Source organism: Balaenoptera musculus, chromosome 18 (genome assembly GCF_009873245.2).
Source record: "Balaenoptera musculus isolate JJ_BM4_2016_0621 chromosome 18, mBalMus1.pri.v3, whole genome shotgun sequence".
Taxonomy (NCBI): Eukaryota; Metazoa; Chordata; class Mammalia; order Artiodactyla; family Balaenopteridae; genus Balaenoptera; species Balaenoptera musculus.
In genome coordinates, this window is record NC_045802.1 from 21270377 (window position 1) to 21291949 (window position 21573).

General features: G+C 37.1%; 1 protein-coding gene across 3 annotated transcripts in view; it reads left to right on the forward strand.

Moving 5' to 3' along the window:
• ZC3H13 (zinc finger CCCH-type containing 13) overlaps nt 1-21573 on the forward strand; it is an 89331-nt gene that overhangs the window by 52114 nt on the left and 15644 nt on the right. For all 3 annotated transcript variants that reach the window (XM_036831287.1, XM_036831286.1, XM_036831288.1), the window contains 4 exons: nt 3122-3432; nt 6098-6562; nt 12557-12748; nt 17255-17807. In XM_036831287.1, coding sequence (XP_036687182.1) covers nt 3122-3432; nt 6098-6562; nt 12557-12748; nt 17255-17807 — 1521 coding nt within the window. The remainder of the gene's footprint in view (nt 1-3121; nt 3433-6097; nt 6563-12556; nt 12749-17254; nt 17808-21573) is intronic.

Sequence of the window (21573 nt, forward strand, 5' to 3'; positions counted from 1 at the left end):
TCATCACACAGAAGCATTTTCTTTCTGTCTTTCATAGTTATTTAGGCAAGTTGCTCAATTTCTGAATGACACTTCCCTGCCCAAAACTCTCCAGTGATTTCTTTTATACTTAGAATAAAATCTGAATTTTTATCATGACCTAGAAGACTCCATATCCTCTGTCCCCTGCCTGCTTTCTGACCCTCTCTCATGAACTTTTCATTCTCCCGTGAATCGTAGTTATACTTGTCTTCTTTCTGTTCTTTTTATATATCACCATCCCTCCTGCCTCCTTTGTGGTTGCTGAGTCCTCAGCGTGAAAAGCTCTTTCCCTTAAATTTTCAGCTCTTGGCTCAAAAGCCGTCTTCTTAGTAAAGGCCCTTTCTTTACCAAGCACCTAATGTAGTCCCCCGATGTACTTTTTTTGGACCTAACAGTTTACACTTCATTACTCTGTTGTATAGACTTGTATGTTGCATTAACTAGCTGAAATTGGCTTTCTTTGTTGTTGGTGGGCTACTCCTGGACTCTGCAACTAAGATAGACTGTTTTTCAGTCCTCTCTGTTTCAGTTACCTCATAGGGTTGTCGTCATGAAGACCAAATGAGTTAATATACGTAAAGCACTTAAAACAATGCTGTGGACATAGTAGCAGCATATGTTACCTGCTATTGTTAATATTATTATAATCATCATTATTATTTTGTTAGTGATTTTGTCTGTCTTCTTCATTTCTGTATCCTCAGTGTCAAAAATAATGCTTAGCATAAAAGGTACTCACTTAACATTTGTCCAGTGAATCAAAATGACTCTTTTCCTTCCTTCCTCCCTCCCTTCCTCCCTCCCTCCCTTCCTCCCTTCCTTCCGGCATCTCGTTGGAGGTTTGGGCCTCAACATATAAATTTGGGGTGGAGGGTGGACACAAACATTCATTTGATAATGGATGATTAAATCAACAAACTTTTTTTTTCCCTGAAGGATAAGTAGGAAGAAAAATATGGTTAAAATGCTGAAGCCGTAACGTGACAACACATTGGTGCTCTGTCCTTACTGTGATAGCTTGATTATGTAAGCTTGAACCGAAATTTTTTCTTCCATGTTATAGACACCAAATTGGAATAGACATGTGATTAGACTGTAATGTGTTTTTAAAAGATAGTTTTATGAACTATTTTATTTAAGTTTTGTGAACAAATCGCCAAAGGGTATTGCAGACATTCCTGGAACAATTTTGAGTATACCTCAGAAATAAACTCAAAACTAACCAAAATGTCATGTCAGTTCAGTGGAGAGCCACAGTCTTTATTTTTTTCAGTTTAGGTATTTCCAAACTGACTAGAACCTAATGAAATTGAAATTGGAAAGCACCAAACGATAGTCAAATTAGAATTTCTCAGTCTTGCAGTGATTTTTCTGTTCAGTATTTGAATAGCCATTGGTCATAAATGGTTTTCCAAATTTGGGCAAGACCCATTGAGCATTTGTACTCATATCTGTTAGTAAATAAATTTCAGTTTAGACTCAATTAAGTTATGGTGGTTTATGTCTTATTTTTTTTATGTGTGAAAGGAGTAACAATTTTTATTAAAAGCATGAAAGTACTGCAGAATCATAAATAACTATAATGTTTAGGATAATGTGGTGTTGTAGTTAGCTAACTTTTATTTTTTAAGTCAACTATTATCCAAAAGGTGATTTTGTTTATTTGCTTAATTTCTTGTTTTGCAAAATTCTTTCCTATATATCTGACCACTTTCCTGACTCAGTAACATGTATTTTATAGATTTAAACCTTTTATTGATAAAAGTTCTACTAAGGCATCATTTATAAACAGCATAGTTTAGAGCAGTGATTCTCAACCAGGGTTGATTTTACCTCTCTGGGGACATTTGGAGATACCTGGAGTAGTTTTTTATCGGCATGAATGGGGGTGGGAGGGAGATGGTACTGGCTTCTAGTGGATAGGGGCCAGGGATGCTGCTCGACATCCTACAATGTACAGGACAGCCTGCCACCACAAAGAATTACTGAATACAAAATGTCAGTAGTGTCAAGATTGAGGAATCCTGGTTTAGGATTAATAATGATTTTGCCAACATTGCGGAAGTTAAAAAAATATTTATCATAGGCAGTGAAGGTAATTCTAAAATATTTTGACAGGAACTCATAATTTTTTTGAACAAACATCTGTCCTCAAAATGATTACTTTGAGAAATATGATACTTATCTGAGCATGTGATATCTGAAGTGTTATTTTTTAAACATTAGTCCTGTTTCTTTTTAGTTATTGCCCAAATGTGTGTATTCTAGCTGTCCGTCACACACACCTTTTGCATATTCATTGTAGACACAGCCCAAGACATAACAGATTATAGGAGTGATTCAGATGTGCTTCATGAGTTTATAAGTTATTTCTCTGGCAGCAGTCAAAGAAGATGATTTGAAGGCAGCGGAGGAAGCCTCAGTTAAACCAAAGCTTATGAACTAAATTTCAGTTTGTGCTGCCCAAGAGTGAAGGCAGGTTATTTAAGATAAAGACAGTATAGACAGTATGTCCTTTCCTTAACTCCAGCTTTCTTTCCCTATCCTAAATGTCAGCCCAGGCAGTGCAAACTTTGGTTTGGCGTAGCTGGTGATAGCTTTTCCCTTCTCCCACAGCCCTGAATAATAGGCGTTCTTACACCCACTTTCTATCTAGATCTTATTAGTATGTTTTCTCTTTAGCTCTTTGTGGGTTCCCTCCTCCAATACCTATTTACACTGTCAGAGATTATCTCTGGTAAGAGTGAGTTCCATACTTTACGTGAGAGTAAGAACCATCTGTGCTCAGGGAGAATGTTACCTGGAAAGGGGAGTGTGCCTTGGAGCCAAAACTCAGGAGAAGGGCAGTGTATGTCTCATCTAGAACGGTTGTCTCAAGCTGACTTCAAAATCAGTCAGATCTTTAAAAATCAACTTGTTAATGATTTTACATCATTGTGAATTAAAATTTATCTTGGAATTATTACTCACACTTTTAGCTTTAACTTTTACATTCAGGTTTTTTTGTTTGTTTGTTTCTTTGTTTTTAAAGAAGATTTTCCTTTGGCTAGAAATGAAAGCTCTTGAACACATTTTTTTATTGTTGTTGCTTTCTTTGTAGGTCCACTTCCCCAGCAGGACAGCATCATTCTCCTATATCTTCTAGACATCACTCATCTTCCTCACAATCAGGATCATCTATTCAAAGACATTCTCCTTCTCCTCGCCGAAAAAGAACTCCTTCACCATCTTATCAGAGGACAGTAACTCCACCTTTACGCCGCTCTGCTTCTCCCTATCCTTCACACTCCCTGTCTTCTCCTCAGAGAAAGCAAAGTCCCCCAAGACATCGGTCTCCAATGAGAGAAAAAGGGAGGCATGATCATGAACGAACTTCACAGTCTCATGATCGGCGTCATGAAAGGAGGGAAGGTAAATACTCTATTGTGGTTTTTTTTTTTTTAGAGTTCTTTAAGTGAATATTTTCTTTATTAAAAAAAATGGACGTTCAGATTTATTGTTAAAATAAGGGACAGAAGAGAACTGTGTTATACTACATCTCTGTAACACATGGATGATAGCTCTTGAGGGCAATAGGAGGTGCTGAAGGACATGGAAATGTAAGCTACTAAATAGTTGTAAGTGGGCATTTATATGTATGCTAAGTTGGTCCTTTCTTTAGTTATGATGTTTTACTTGAGTACTTTCAAGTTCTAGAAATTTGGAATGGTATGATTCTTAGAGCATCAGTCTAATTGCTTAGCTAATTCTTTAAAAACAACAGAGGTGAAGGAAAGAAAAGCAAACCAGGGAGCAGAGTTTGAACATATCAGAAATATTTTGACAAAGAGGTGAGGGCTGGGGGAATGTTCAGAAAGTCAGTGTGAACCAAGTGATCAGTATTCCAGGTCTAACTCAACAAAGAAGTCAAGCAAAGCAGTTTTCCTTTCTAGATCCCTGAGAATTATGTTAACTTTGAATTTGCTATTTTCTGTTGACGCTGAGATGTTGTTATCATCAAAACTTGGCAATACAATCTATTAGCTCTCATCTCTTTCTGTATTTCTTATCTAAGCTCCTTGTCCTTGTTTCTTTAACTTAACAAGTGTTTTTCCTAACATCTCCTGAGTTAGTTTTTTAACATAATGAGTACTCAGGAAATACAACACTTGCTGACGTGCAACAACATTTCTGTTTAATATGCATTTTTAAAGCATCGTACAGCATGCTTCTGCACCCCACACAAGACTGACAAAAAGTCACAATTTGAGTATCGTATAGCAGTCACCTATGAAACGTGTCGAAGTTAGTTTTTCTCTTCCAATCAACAGTGCAAGTTATTTTATTCAAGAAATGATGGATGCATAGGTAGGGACTGGAGAGAGCACCTATTTTAAAGAATTATTCCTTGTGTACATGATTTTGGAATCAGATCAGCATAGCAGTATTTATGGAACATTGGTAAGATGGGAAAATTCTATTATACCTATCTATGAACAACTAGAGTTGACTGGGAATATAGTATATATTTCGTGACTACTTACTGAATGAAAACTATTATTTCAAAACATAATTTATTAAACACACTAATGAAGGGGAAATTTAGTATGCAGTTGAGTCTCATAGGAATGCTTTTTGTAGTAAGAGGGGTTTATGTTATAGGAGGAATCCTTTTAATAATAAACCATACATTTTTAGGTTCTTTGTAAGGAGGATGCTTCTTTAACCTTCCATACAAGAAATGTAGTAGGTGTATATTCCTCTCTATTTAGAGGTCATTTTTTGAAATAAGAATAATTTTAGTGAAAGGATGGGGAGGTAGGTAAAGAACAAAATATAGTAACTAGATGTATTCGTAAAGACAGCTGGGGGTATCATAAAAAGAGAATCTAATACTAAGTGTACAAATTTCTAGGCACAGTTGGTACTGGAGGAGGACTGGAAGGGATAGATGTGCACAAGAAGAGATGGGGATGTTGTCAGATTCTTGCCTAGCGCTTCTGTCCTTATATGGCATTCATGGATGTAGGCATATGGGCAGTTATGTTGCAGGGGAGATAAGTTATTGAGTTATTGATGAGAATCTAGGGGGTCTTGTGGATACTGGGCAGAGAAAGTCTGTGGACCTAGCCATAGGTAAATTTATAATGTCCTCGACCAAGAGCTGCTACAGTTGCTAAAATAGCCTCAGATCTTGGGGCTGTTCCAGAGTGTAAGAGCAATTTATGAAGGAATCTGATAAAAAGTACAGGGTTTGTTCTTTGAGGGTCTCTTGTTAATTCTTTCAGTTCATATCAGATTTATGCTGTAATCAATTTATACTTTTCTAGGCATCTCTAAAGAATAGTTTCTAATCTTTGCAAATTCCTATGATGTACGGGGCTGACTAAACCATTTAAGCTCTGGGCCTCTGTTCCTTCATTTATACAATGACAAGTTTAGATTAAATAACTATTGAGGTTCATTCTAGCTTTTTTAAAACTGAAATTATTTTTTTAAATTTTTCTATGAAATGTTAGAAAATGCCTTAAGTAGAAAACTCTTTAGAGACAGGAGTGTGATTTCATTAAATAGCTCAAAAAAATAAATAAATAAGAGAGAGAGAGAAAGGGTGAATAACCGTATGTGTTTACCAGCCAGCATACTAATTGTAGGCTAGTCTCGAGTGCTTAAGTACATTGGAGGTAGTCATGTGTGCTCTAGTCTGGCCTAATACTTGGTAGAGATGATTAAAGTCACTTGTGCCTCTGGATCTAAAAGTGATTTCTAAAACGTAGGCCATCATTGATAGATCAACTTACTTGTTTCAGTTGTTTAAGATTTGTAAGTATGGGTACGTTGATGTGAGAAGATCGAGAAGATCGTGTTCAAAGTTTATCCAATCAAGACAAATAATCCAGGTGTTAATAAAATTACCTTTGGAATTTTAGCTTACAGATAGTTTTATTTTTCTCATTTGCCCATGTTTTCTCCTTTTTTTTTTTGTAAAGAGTATGAATTACCATTGTATTAAAAAATTTAAAGCTCTGTATTAAATACATCGTCTGGTTTCCTAAAATTTTGTGAATTACAGTGTATTTCCAAAATTGCATTACAGAGACTAGAGGAAAAAGGGATAGAGAAAAGGACACAAGAGAAGAACGAGAGTATGAACAGGATCAGAGCTCTTCTAGAGACCACAGAGATGACAGAGAACCTCGAGATGGTCGGGATCGGAGAGATGCCAGAGATACTAGAGACCGAAGGGAACTAAGAGACTCCAGAGACATTCGGGACTCCAGGGAGATGCGAGATTACAGCAGAGATAACAAAGAGAGCCGCGATCCCAGAGATTCTCGGTCTACTCGTGATGCCCACGACTACAGGGACCGTGAAAGTCGAGATGCTCATCGAAAGGAGGACGCATATCAGGAAGAATCCCGAAGTTACGGCAGAAACCATTTGAGAGAAGAAAGTTCTCGCACTGAAATAAGAAATGAGTCCAGAACTGAGTCTCGAAGTGAAATTAGGAATGATCGGATGGGCAGAAGTAGGGGAAGAGGTCCAGAGTTACCTGAAAAGGGTAAGGTTTTTGACTTGTCAGTGAACTGTATGTTGTATGTTCATAGAGAAATTATTAACCTCCTAAGATTTGTTTTCTAAAGATATTATTTCTGACGTTCATTATCACTTTGTCAAAGTAATTTTCAATTAATTGAATTTGTGATTTTCCCTATAAGCTCCGAATAGGAATTATTAGCTACAGTAGCAGAAGATAGATGGGGCCTGACTTAGACCTCCTGGTTGAACTATGTCCAGTCATGCCTACCATCTTGTTTAATGTGGAACACTAAGAAAATTGCTATCAGGCAAAAAAGTAGCATCAAAAAGAAATAATTTCTAATAAACAGGTATATAGATAAAATGATCATTAAAATGGGATTAAATCGTGGGCTTTCAAAATTGATGGTGTCAGAAGTGACTGACTTGTGTATTCATTAGTACTTGTGCTTGCTTCAGAACCACCTCAAAACATCATTTATCCGGATCTTGAGCCATTTTTCTTATCTTCCTCTAAAAAGCATTTGCCATCACCATTATCATCAATAACTACCTACCTATATGGTCTTGACTGTCTCCAAACTGCCTTAACTGAGTTAGCTTTGACCTCTCTCTTCCTCCACCCACTTCACTCCCCTTCCCCAAAACACTGCTGCAGAATTGTGACCACTCTTACTCTTTCCAGAGGCCTGTTGGTTTATCCTGGTCAGTATTACAGTTTCATGTTAAGATGAAGGCCCCTCACCTTCTCGTTCGTAGTTGTCTTGGCTTTTCTTGGCCCTTTGCTTTTTCATATACATTTAAAAAATGAGTTGTCTTTTTTTTTTAATTTCATGAAAAACTGTTGGATTTTTATTTCACATACATTAAATTTATTGATTTGTAACTTTTTCTGTTAAGGTCTTGTACATGTTTTGTTCCTGGGTACCCTCTATTTTTGTTGCCATTGTAAATGGTACTTAAAAAAAAAATTCTCTCTTTTTAATAATGCATTCACATGGTTCAGAATTTCAAAGCTGCAAAAGGATGTATAGTGAAAGCCTCCCTTCTATCCCTGACCTGGTTCCTTCTTTCACCAGTTTTGTATGTATCCGTCTGAAGAATATTCTACACAAGCAGATGTATATGTCTATTCATTTTCTCCTCTGGTTTTACAAATATAGTTTAAAAAAATATTTTTATTTTAAAAAAACACACAACTATATACTCTATACCCTGCTGTTTTCACTTAAAAAATATCTTGGGGACTTCCCTGGTGGTGCAGTGGTTAAGAATCTGCCTGCCAGTGCAGAGGACACAGGTTTGAGCCCTGGTCCAGAGAGATCCCACATGCCATGGAGCAACTAAGCCCATGCGCCACAACTACTGAGCCTGCACTCTGGAACCTGCGAGCCACAGCTACTGAGCCCATGTGCCACAACTGCTGAAGCCCGCACACCTAGAGCCCGTGCTCTGCAACAAGAGAAGCCACCTCAATGAGAAGCCCACGCACCACAACAGAGTGTAGCCCCCGCTCGCTGCAACTAGAGAAAGCCTGTGCGCAGCAACAGAGACCCAACACAGCCAAAAATAAATAAATAAATAAATAAATTTATTTTAAAAAAAACATCTTGGAGATGGTTCCATATCAGTCAACTTGGTAAATAGCCACCTCCTTTTGAAAGGGTGCATAGTGTATGTTGTAGGATATACCATAAAGTTAATAAATCCTATATATTTAGGTGTTCTGATCTTTTTTTTGTTTTTGAATACTGCTTAAGTGAATAACTGTGTACAGGTGCACCAAATAATATATTTTAAAACATTTTTTCTGATGCTTATTGCTGGTGTATGGAAATGGTAATTAATATTTTTATACTAATCTTACATTGTGATGTTGCTGTATTTTCTTAGTAGATCTAATTAGATTCTCTTAAACATTTATGTATGGGAACAGATTTGGCTCTTCCTTTCTGAGTATTATTTATTTACTGTCAAGTAACCTGCTGAGCAGCTGTTTCAATGAACTGTTTATTACAAGTGATATAATGGGCGTCTTTGCTTTGTTTCAGATTTTAAAGGATTATTGCTGGCATTTCACCATTAAGCATGGTGTTTGTAAATTTTTAGCAGACGCTTTTTATTGTGTTAAGGATGTCTCCTAATTTTCCAAACTTAGCTGACAGCTTCTATCATGACTGCTTTTCTGTGTCTTGAGATCATATAGTCAGTCTCTTTTACCTTGTTACTTATGTTAATATATTTTTTAAAATTTAGAACTATTCTTGCATTTCTAAGATAAATACACATTTCATTTTTTTAAAAAGTTCTAAAATAGGTGTGTTAAAATTTAATTTTGAATTAAGCATCTTTGTTTTTAATTGAGATTGGCATATAATCAGTGGTATGATGGTAAATATTTAACAACTTACTCTTCAGGATAAAAGCCCTGGCTTGTAGCTAATGCCAATTTCCATGGTATAAATTACTCCTGCCATAGCAGATTTTGAGCTACTAATGTCACTCAGTGTGGACATGGGAAGAGGTGCACACAGTTGGCTCTCCGGTTCCACCGTACCACTGCATAGCTTTTGTTTTTTATATTGTCTTTGTTTGGTTTGGAGATCAGAGTTATAGTAGCCATATAAAATGTGTTGGAAAGTGTTGCTTCTTTTTTTCTCTTATTTGGAACAATTTATGTATAAATGATGTTATCTTTTTATATATATATATAAATTTATTTATTTTTATTTTTGGCTGCATCGTTGCTGCACACGGGCTTTCTCTAGTTGCAGCTAGCAGGGGCTACTCTGTTGCGGTAAACAGGCTTCTCGTTGCGGTGGCTTCTCTTGTTGCGGAGCACAGGCTCTAGGCGCGCGGGCTTCAGTAGTTGTGGCTCACGGGCTTTAGAGCGCAGGCTTACTAGTTATGGCGCACGGGCTTAGTTGCTCCGCGGCATGTGGGATCTTCCCAGACCAGGGCTCGAACCCGTGTCCTATGCCTTGGCAGGCAGACTCTCAACCACTGTGCCACCAGTGAAGCCCTAGTTATCTGTTTCTTGACAGTTTGATAATATTTATCTGTTCTAAACACTTTCTGAATTTTAGTATGATTTCTTCTTTGACTCATGAGTTGTATAGAAATAGGATTTTAAATTTCCAGTCATGCTTTTAAAAATAAATCCCCTACCCCAATTTTAATTGTCATCGGAGAAGATTGAAGTCAGTCTTTTGGCATTTGTTTTTGTTGAGACTTATTTTGTGGCTCATCAGTCAGTTGTCATGTATTCTGCATATGCTTTTAATGGTTGCACCATATGAAGGGTGTATCTCTAAGATCAAGTTTGTTAACCATGCTTTCAAATCTACATTTAATTTTTTTTCTAGTCTGCTTTTTCTATCATTACAGAGATGTGAGTTAAATCTTCCACTGTCATTTTGAATTTGTTGATTTTGTGTAATTTGATCAATTTTTGCTTTGAATATTTTGAGGCGTTGCTAGTAGGTACACATAAGGCAAATTATTCCTTTTATCATTACAGAATGATCCTCTTTATCCCAAATGGTGTTTTTTTTGTCTAAAAATATTATCCCACTCACAGATTTCTTTTGGTTAGTATTTGTATGATATAGCTTATTCTATCCTTTCAACCTTTCTATTTAAATAGCATATAGTTAGACATATGTTAGACATATGTTGAATCTTCTCACTGTGTCTTCCTTGATTCTTAACTTTCAGATTTTCCATCTCTGTATCTTTCTTTCGTTTTCTGAGTTGTATCCTCAGACATAACTTTTTTACTAATTTTCTCTTAGCAGCATCTGTTCTGACAATTTAACCTTTTCATTCCTCGATGTTATATGTAGACCATTTGTAGTCTTTTTTAAAAATGTTTTAAATTTCTTCTTTCTGGTCTTTAATTACTAAAATATTCTTTACAGATATATTGATTATTAAAATACCCCCATTAAAATATTTAGAATTATGCTATAATTCTTTCAGTGCTCAAAGCCTGTTATATGTAAGGTGTGTGTGTAGCTCTATGCAGTTTTTTAAACCACTTTATTGAGGTGTGTTGACGTACAGAAAGCTGTACACCGTTAATATGTACAACTTGCTGAGCTGGGAGACACGTAGACACCCTTGAAACCACCGCCACAGTCTGTGCCATTAACATGTAAATGTTTCTTCTCACGCTCTTTTTTTTTTTTTTAGTCATTCTTTTATTTATTTATGGCTCTGTTGGGTCTTCATTTCTGTGCGACGGCTTTCTCCAGTTGGCGGCAAGTGGGGGCCACTCTTCATCGCGGTGCGCGGGCCTCTCACTATCGCGGCCTCTCTTGTTGTGGAGCACAGGCTCCAGACGCGCAGGCTCAGTAATTGTGGCTCACGGGCCTAGTCGCTCCGCGGCATGCGGGATCTTCCCAGACCGGGGCTCGAACCCGTGTCCCCTGCATTGGCAGGCAGACTCCCAACCACTGCACCACCAGGGAAGCCCCCTCTCACGCTCTTTATTACTTGTGTGTGTGTGTGTGTGTGTGTGTGTGAGATGAGAATGCTATTAACATACAATCTACCCTCTTACCAAATTTTTGAGTTTCCAGTACAGTATTATTAACTATAGACACTGTGCTGTACAGTAGATCTCTAGGACTTACTCATCTTGTACAACTGAAACTTTGTACCCTTTGACTAATACCTCCCTGTTGCCCCTCCCCGGAGCCCCTTGGCAACACCATTCTACTCTTTGCTTCTATAAGTTTGACTGTGTTAGATTCCACATATAAGTGATACGATGTAGCATTTGTCCTTCTGTGTCTGACTTATCTCACTCAGCATAATATCCTCCAGGTTCCTCAGTGTTGTTGCAACTGGCAGGATTTCCTTCTTTATAAAGGCTGAATCCATTATATGTATATACCACTTTTTTTTAACCACATTTTTTTCCCATTCATCTGTCATTGGGCATTTAGGTTGCTTCCATGTCTTGGCTATTGTAAATAATGCTGCAGTGAACATGGGAGTAAAGATATCTCTTTCAGATCCTGATTTCAGTTCCTCTGGCTCTATACCCAGAAGTGGAATTGCTGGATCATATAGTAGTTCTGTAATTTTTTGAGGAACCTCCACACTGTTTTCCACAGTGTCTGTGTAGCCTTGTATTACCATCACCACAATCAAGATACTCAGCTGTATCATCACAAGACTCCCTGTTTTACCTCTTTATAGCCACACTCAAATCCCCTCCCCTATCCTTGACCCCTGGCAACCACTAATATGTCCATCATTTTATAATTGTTATTTCACAAATGTTACATAAATGGAATCCTGCTGTATGTATGCTGTTGAGATTGGCTTTTTCGCTCAGCACAATTTCCTTGAGGTTCATCCAAGTTGTTGTGTGTATCAGCAGTTTGCTCCTTGTTGTAATATTCCATGGTCTGGATGTACCACAGTTTGTTTAGCCTTCACCCATTGAAAGACATTTGGGTACTTTCCAGTTTGGGGCTATAACTACTGTGAACATTCTAAAATGTTACTACTGTGAACATTCATTTCCCAATTTTTTAATGAAAAATTTCAGGTACCACCTACTGTCAACAAAGTACCTTGGTTCTGTATTGGAATGTTTTCACTATAAACTGTAGTCAATGCAATATATCCATATCCTTAATTATTTTTATGATATTTCTGTGATTTAGATATGAATTAATAGTTTTTATTTTTTGTTTCATTGTTTTTTGGCTTAATTGAAATGAGTCTCTTTGCTTTATGATTCCATTACATGTCCTTTCTTATAGATAGGGAAAACTGGGACTTAGCTTACCCAAGTCAGTCATTAGACACCTTGGGTGTTCTGATCCAACATTTAATATCCTTTTTGACAATGAATACCACACTTTGAAATACAAAGAAAACCACCAAAACCAAAAAAACCCCACGTATCTTTATATGTTTTGGGGAGGAAAGATTGTGACTGACAACTTGTTGAATAAAGTGTACGTGTTAAATATTTGTGTGAATATCCTTTGTTTAGGAAGTCGAGGCACAAGAGGTTCTCAAATTGATAGTCACAGTAGTACTAGCAACTATCATGACAGCTGGGAAACTCGAAGTAGCTATCCTGAAAGAGACAGATATCCTGAAAGAGACAACAGAGATCAAGCAAGAGATTCTTCCTTTGAGAGAAGACATGGAGAGAGAGACCGTCGTGACAACAGAGAGAGAGGTTTGTTGAATGAAATATTATTAAATAGTGACCAACATCGATTGGGAGAATTGTTTTTTTTTTCAACCATTATCAATTTACTTTTTAACAGAGTATCTTTTAAGACTTTTGCTTGTTGACGCATTTTAAATTATTATACTTATTCATATAATCTTCCTTTTTTACTTAGTTTAGGAGAGATTATGTAAATAGCTAGCTACCAGTACCTACTTGGTAACAGAGCAGATACTGAATTAGTAGGTACTTGCATACTGCAAGAGTTAAGGTGCCTTGCTGTATGTCTCTTACCTTAACCAAACAGCTCACAACGTTTTAAAGAATATAGATGCTTGGGTGACATTTCAGGTATTTCTGATTCAGGAGGTAAAGTTTCTCATCTGAGTATCCTGGCCACTCACTCACTAGCTGTGATACACAGTCTTGTAAGGACTGCCAGGGAGAAACAAGAAAAAACTGATGAAGATAGGGCTGGGGGTTGTTTGGAGAAATGTTTTATTCGTGTTCCTTTCTGAGAGTATGTAATACTTGGTTTAGCTCATTTTAAATTCTTGTATATTTTAAGCTAAAAATGTTCTGTTACTCTACTAGATGATCTCTTAAATCAGTTTTAAAAAAAAATAATAAATTTATTTATTTATTTATTTTTGGCTGCATTGGGTCTTTGTTGCTACGTGCGGGCTCTCTCTAGTTGTGGCGAGCGGGGACTACTCTTCGTTGCAGTACGGGGGCTTCTCATTGCGGTGGCTTCTCTTGTTGCGGAGCACGGGCTCTAGGCGCATGGGCTTCAGTAGTTGTGGCACGTGGGCTCAGTAGTTGTGGCTCATGGGCTCCAGAGCGCAGGCTCAGTAGTTGTGGTGCACGGGCTTAGTTGTTCCGTGGCATGTGGGATCTTCCCGGACCAGGGGTTGAACCCATGTCCCCCTGCATTGGCAGGCAGATTCTTAACCACTGCGCCACCAGGGAAGTCCCTTAAATCAGTTTTGAAGCAAGATACTAGAAGGCATTTAAGAAGGGTTATAAGTACTTTCTTTAACAAGCTTTTATTCTGTACAGATTAGGGCCTTTAAACATTTATGACCTTATGAAGGTCTTACTAACCTTGCCTGGTTACTCAAGTAAGGTTTGCTGTAATGCTGAGATTAATATAGTACAAGACTTGATGGAGTAGGGAATTGAGCATTGATGCTTCACAGTGGGCTCAAATTAAATCAAATATTCTTTATAATATTAAGTCAGAGAATGTATATTTTAAATCCTTTTATCTTTCAATATCCGTGAGTTTAGGTATGATAAGAGAATCTATGTTTCATATTTTAGGAGATTTGGGCTAAGAGAAGGGTAGTGATTTTTCCAGTGTTAGAGAAGTAAGTTCTAAAGCTAAAAGTCAAACTCAGGTCTTCTGACTATAAGTCTTATTCCCTTTTTATTTTATTTTACTGTAACTACTTCAATAAATATCAGTTGTATGATTGAAAGAGAAATATATTTTTGATAATGATATATTCTATAAATGTTTATTGAGTACCCATGCACTTTGCTAGGTTTTTGGAGTACAACACTTGTGCTTGTAGAACTTTATAAAGGGGACGATATCCCCCCTGAAAAAAGAAAAGTGATTGTTGGGTGCTGTCAAGGAAACATACAAGGGATCCAGATAGAAATAAAGGATGAGAGGGACCTACTTTATTCAGATAGTGTGCTTATGAAAAATTTGCGATGACATTTATGCAGAGGCATAAATGCAAGGGAAGAAGCTAGCATTGCAAGTATTGGAGGGTAAAAACATTCCATGCAGAGGAAAGAACGTGTGCCGATTCCCTGAGATAGGAAATAGCTTAGTATGTCCTAGAGTTTGAAATAAGATCATTGTGACTAGAGTGTGGTGAGCAAAGGGAGATAGATAAAGGTTGAAGGTAGAGATGTGTTCAGGACCTTGTTCTGTGCTCAGGAATTTAAATCTTCCCGTTAATTCTTCACAGCCTAATTAGGGTACAAATAGACAGTTAAATATGATAAATACTACTACTATATAAAGTTCTGTGAGAGGACAAAGATGCAGACAGAATACTGAGGCAATCTATAAAAGCTTCCTAAAGAAGAGACATCTGAATTAGGGCCTGAAAGATAAATTGGAGTTGGCTAGAAGGAACCATGGAAGAAACACTGCAGGGAGAGGGTGCAGCATGTGCAGACACACAGGACTAAAAGAAACATATGCTTTGGAGTAGTAAAGAATTATGAGGTTGGAGTAGAGGTGTGCTATAATTGGTAGGGAAGGAAAGAAGCTAGGAAGAAGGATGGGTGAGAGACTATAGACCACGTTGTAAATGGCCTAGAAAGTCAGGCTAAAAATTTTGGATTTATTTGCCTTTTTCATTGCCTAGGAGATAAGTGCTTTTAAGCGTTTTGTTTGTTTGTTTGTTTGTTTGTTTAGCAGCTGGAAAAAAATACAGAGTTTTCCTCAAAAAAAGAAAAAGAAAAAAGGTATTGAGTCTGGCAAAAGACTGAAGACAAGGATACCCACCAGTTAGACCATTGATAACATGGGCATCTAAGAAGAGCTGATCAAAGTCTAAGTTAACAATATTAATTTTAGGGATTGAGAGAGGAAATAGAATAAAGAAATATTTTGAGAGTGAAATTGATGGTACTTGAATATGACGGGACTTGGAAAACTCAGAGGTTTCCAGCTGTCATGAATGGGTATACCATTGATTAAAATAAGGAAATACATGAAGAGAAGCACGCTTTTGAAGAACACATTTTTGGGGAAAGATAGGGAAGATAGTTGAGATGTGTTAAAGTGGTGTTCCTTTCCATTTTCTCTGAAGTAAGTAACCTTGTCATTGTGGTTGGGAAAATAGAGTTTTTATTTGTCAAAAAAAGCTTGCCTGAGTAAAGGAGTCTGTTCCCTAACACTGCTATAATCAGGAATTTCAAGTATGAATTGCTATAAGTTGCAGTATTGAATTTGTTTCAGGTTGTTTTGTAATCATTGTGACATTAGTATGATCCCCAAACCAAGAATTCAGACAGTCTAAGACATGAGTGTACAGCCTTCCAGAAATCTAGAGTGCAGTACGATAGAACCATTTTAAATTTAAACTGGTTTCAGCAAAAGTAAAAAAGGATTTAAGAAAATTGACTTCTAGTCCTGATATCCCAAGTATCTACCATCTCTGTGACTTTGACAAATCAACTTCTGACCATAAATTCTAAGAAGAAAAGGGGTAAAGGGGCTGGATAAGGTTTAGCTTTGTTTTGTTTTAGCTTTAAAATTCTGTGAATTTTCATATCTTGATCTAATAAATATGGATAACTCTTATCTTTTTCATCTGTGATAAGAAAGAAAATTCAAATTATTAGATTGAACCCTTCACTAAAAATATCCTAAAATTATTCTGCTTAATAAGTTGATGTCAGAGTTTTCACTTACAAACCTGTTGGCCATATTGTAGTATGCCTTTTATGACTAACTAGTAAACAATACTGTGTAGTGTGAAGATAGAGACATCGCAGTAGCCTAGATCATAGCACAGTGACCTACTTTCAAAAATGGCTATCTCTGGAAAAGTTCATGCCATTTTCTTAGACATCTTTTGATCCCAGACTAATTTCTCAACTGGGCATACTAGGTAGCATGCATTCAGTTTGTGTTTATATGAGTCATGTATTAAAAAAAAAAAAAAAATATATATATATATATATATATATATATATATATATATATAAATGTGATGAGTTATCATTTAACATTTTAAGAAAACAGCGCTTCATCTGAGTAATCAGTTATATGATTAAATAAAATTTTAGTCGATTAGTAGTTAGTTATTAATTATAAATATATATCACTAATATGAAACACTTTTTACATTTGATTATTTCCAGATTGCTAAGCATCAGTACCCTTAATATTCTAGTTTATGATAAATTGATGTTGCAGCAACAAGTATTGACAGATGTTTTGTTCTACTATATTTTCCTCACATAATAGCTGCACTTTGATGTGTATATATTTCGGCCTGAAATTAGAGGTGTGACTTACGAGGGAAATTTTTTTTTTCCTTCAGCTCCTATCTTCTACACCTCCTGCTGCCCCTATCCTTTGCCACCAGTGTTCTCAGGTCCTGCTGGGGGGACAGAGAAGATCAGAGGTGAAGGGTAGAGATGGCAGAAAGTGGGGTTGGAGCAGTGGGCTGGAGGCAGGGTAGGGAGCATGCAGAGAAAGATCAAAGGTGGATCAGTGGGAGGCGGGAGGGGGGTTGATGGGGAGCAGAAAACATGGTAGTTAGAGGGCAAATAAAAATTACCTTTAAGAAAAAGAAATATTCTTAAACATCTAGTGGTGATTATTTGGATGATTAAATTAAAAGTAAATACAGTACCTGATTTATATTTGTTGCCAGTGTGACCCTATACACAGATAAAATGTAAGATTTGCCATACTGTCTTACCAATAGGTTATCTGTGAAATTAATCACTGACAAAACTTGGTTTTCATTGTAGATCAAAGACCAAGCTCACCAATTCGACATCAGGGAAGGAATGACGAGCTTGAGCGTGATGAAAGAAGAGAGGAACGAAGAGTAGACAGAACGGATGATAGAAGAGACGACAGGACTAGGGAAAGAGATCGGGAAAGAGAGCGGGAGCGGGAGAGAGAGAGGGAACGGGAGAGGGATCGGGAGAGAGAGAAAGAAAGAGAACTAGAAAGAGAGCGTGCTAGGGAACGGGAGAGGGAGAGAGAGAGAGAGAAAGAGAGAGACCGGGAAAGAGAGAGAGATCGGGACCATGATCGAGAGAGGGAAAGGGAGAGGGAGCGAGACAGGGAAAAAGAGCGGGAGCGGGAGAGAGAAGAAAGGGAGAGGGAGAGAGAGCGGGAGCGGGAGAGAGAGCGAGAGCGAGAACAACGAGAAAGAGCGAGAGAGAGGGAGAAAGAACGAGAACGCCAGAGGGAGTGGGAAGACAAAGACAAAGGACGAGAGGACCGCAGAGAAAAGCGGGAAGATATCCGAGAAGACAGGAATCCAAGAGATGGACACGAGGAGAGAAAATCAAAGTAAGTGATTGTGAGCCAGTTTTTTACATGTCAGTGAGGAGTTCAGAAAGTTCCATTTAATGCTTCTCAGGGGCCCCTGATATCCTCTTAATTCTTTTTCCTCTCTACATTTTCCTTTATTTTAGTTTTATTTTATGTATTTGGTGTTCAACATCTTTTGAATTGTCTAGAAAAAAATAAGTTTTCTCATTCTACTATTTCTGTATCCAAGGGATATAGTTAATAATTCTTGTTTACTGTTTGATTACAGCCATTTTAAAAAAATTAATTAATTAAGTTATTTATTTTTGGCTGGCTTGGGTCTTTGTTGCTATGCGCGGGCTTTCTCTAGTTGCAGTGTGCGGGGGCTACTCTTACTTGTGGTGCGCGGGCTTCTCATTGCGGTGGCTTCCCTTGTTGCGGCTCACGGGCTCTAGGTGCATGGGCTTCAGTAGTTGTGGCGCACGGGCTTAGTTGCTCCGCAGCATGTGGGATCTTCCCGGACCAGGGCTCGAACCCGTGACCCCTGCATTGGCAGGCAGATTCTTAACCACTGTGCCACCAGAGAAGCCCAATTACAGCCATTTTTGATGGTACATTGGTTTATTTGACTGCTACAGACTTGTTTTTAACAGGAATCCAACCTAAAAGTGGTAGAATCAGTGGGTTTATGTCCCATCATATCCACTTTATAACTAGTTAATGGAGTTGGCTTGTCACCAAGACATAATCCTTGTGCTATTCCTAATAATCCTTTATGAGTTTTGTGTACGTATAAGTCTAGAGTCACTACCCCCAGGCTGCAGAAGCATTCACAGTGTCTGAGAACTGAGGAAATTCTGGAACCACTGCATGGCTAGAAGAGAGATAGAGAGGTATCCTCTCTTGGGTTGTGGAGTTATAGTAGGTTATTGGAATAAAAAGATGTGTCCTTATTATCTTATATATCTGAGAGCATCTTCTCTTTTCTCCTTTCTTTTCTCTCTCTCTCTCTTTTTTTTTTTTTTTAATACCAATAAGAATTTATTTGCTCTGGTATCTGGGAAGTCCAGGGTTAGTTTTTATTTGTTTTGATGTGACTATATCCAGATTCTCAAACAAAGCATAGAGTGGTGTATCTCCACTGTTTTTTTTCTGTATTAGTTTTAGACTCAGAAGGCTTTTACCCAAATGATGGCTAGGATGACCCCAGGGTTATACCTATCAGCTCAGTAGCCCTCTCTGTGCTGGGGCTCTCATCAGTAGAGGAGTTAGATAAGAGAGCTAAGCCAATCACTATAGCCATGAGAAATCTGGACTCTGGTCAATTTTGAGGTTTTATAGACATAAAACCAAACATATCAAAATTAAGAGCTTTTTTTTTTTTTAAATACCAACTAGAATAGAGGGTATATTTAAGTTTGTTAAGACAAACTGGAAATAATTTATATATCTTCAATTTCTTTGCCTCTACCTCTACCTCATTTGCCTCATGGTGAATACACTCTCTGCTTTAGGCTTTTTTCATCATTGCTATTATGGATTTTGGTTATAAACCAACAACGTAGCACAGAAATGGAGGCTTCTTCCATTAGGTCTTGCCTTCCCTTCAGTCTGCAGCCAAGGTTTTCTGTAGTTCACTCTCTCGCTTCCCTCTCCCCACATTAAAAAAAAAAAAAATCTCACATTAACATAAAATTGATAATACCTTTAATACATGCAGGCACACAGTACATATTATTTCTCTTCTCTCCTCTGACCTCTTTAACTCTCTGTCTTCTAAGATTAAAGTTCTGAAATCTTTGTTATTTATTTATTATTATTTAATCCTATGCTTTGATTATATTTTACATGCTTCTGATCTCAGCTTACAGTAGCCAAAATTTCTTCTAGTTTTTCGTGGCTAGACATTCCAAGCATTGACAAGGGCCCCAGAAATTTAGGAGTTAACAGCTCTATAAAATAACTAGTTATATGAGGTTAACATCTTGATGTTTTCATCAATTATATTGTCATCTCAGTAGTTGAATTTATCCAGCACTTTTGTTTTTAACCATGGTTATGAGGAAGGTTTGTTGGATTGACGTAGTATTTATTTTACTCTAATTTTGTTTCTGTAGATACTTCCTTGAAATTAAATTTCGTTTTTTTTGCATGTTTTATATTTTCTTATGTTATCAATTATCTCTTGCTGTGTATCAAACCACATGAGAAGTTAGAAGTTTAAAACAACCACCATTTATTTGGTCATGATCCTGTGGGTTAGCAATTTTGTTTCGGCTCAGCAGAGTGGCTCTTCTCCTGGTCTCACTTGGGATCACTCATGTTTCTCCAGTCAGTCTGGCAGTTCAGCTGGGTCTGAATGACCCAAAATGGGCTCACTCACATGTCTGGCAATTGGTGCTGGCTGTTGCTTAGGGCATCTTCTTTTCTCTTCCATATGACCTCTCATCCTCCAGTAGTCTAAACTTTGCTTTTGCATATGATAGTAGAAACATACCAATAAGGCAAAAGCAGAAGCTGCAAGGCCTCTTGAGTCCTAAATGTCCAAACTTAAACTGTCATTTTCACCACATCTTCCTGTCATAGTAAGTCACTGGGCCAGCCCAGATTCAAAGAATGGGGACAGAGACTGCCTAATGATGGCAGGAGCTTTTGATAAGGAATTGCACAAGCTTGGGCCTGTGAGTTGTCATACTACATCTGGGGTCTCCTTTTCCACCTGGTTGCTCATCTATATCAATGAGCTGTCAAGGAGATAATGTGCTCATGTACTGCAGTGTTTCTCAACTTTTGGCCATAGTATTTACAAACATTGTTAGCTTAAAAAAAAAAAAGTGGTCAAAATTTAACAAAAATACAGGAAAACACTAGAATAACTTAAGTATCCAGAGATATAAATCACTAGTCATTTAAAGTTTAACTGAAGACCAAGAAATATAGTTAACATATGAATTATTTTATTAATTTGTCATCAAGCAGAAGATTTAGTTCTAAGAGATGAGAAGAAATCGATTTTTACAGTGTACCCACAACATGACTGGCACTGGGTTTATGACATAACTAACTTATTGCTTGTTGCAATTTTATGAGATGGACCCCCATTTTTTCGGCTGTTTTCAGATGAGAATGCTAAGAATGACTTCAAGGAATTTACCTAAGGTTGCATAATAAGTAACATGACTAGAAGTTGAACTCAAGTCTTTTTTGACTCCAAAGCCAATACTAGATTTTCTCATTTGGCTTCCCAACATAAGGTATTTCTATACCATAAAAAGGTAAAACTAATGAATAAGTTTCAGTAGAGGGTACATTGATTCCTCTGCTGTATGTTACCACTTTGCAGTAGTTAAATCTGGTGAATTTCAGTGAGTGATTCTACATCTACATGAAAAAAAAAAGAGGTGGTGCCATGTATTTTAAGTCCACAGTTGTAAGTCTTAACAAATGAAGAATTTTATTAAAGATGCTGAATACCCTTCGTATGATATAGATAGCTCTGAGAGTATTGGTTGTTTTTTTTTTTTTTTTTTTTGGTTTTAATTGTGTTCTCTTTATTTTTTGCCAGTGCTACCTTTATTTATTTAGTTTTAATTTTTATTAGAGTATAGTTGATTTACAATGTTGTGTTTCAGGTGTACAGCAAAGTGAGTCAGTTATACATATACATATATCCACTCTTTTTTTTTTTAAGATTCTTTTCCCATATAGGTCATTACAGAGTACTGAGTAGAGTTCCCTGTGCTATACAGCAGGCTCTTATTAGTTGTCTATTTTATATATAGTAGTGTGTATATCTCAATCCCAA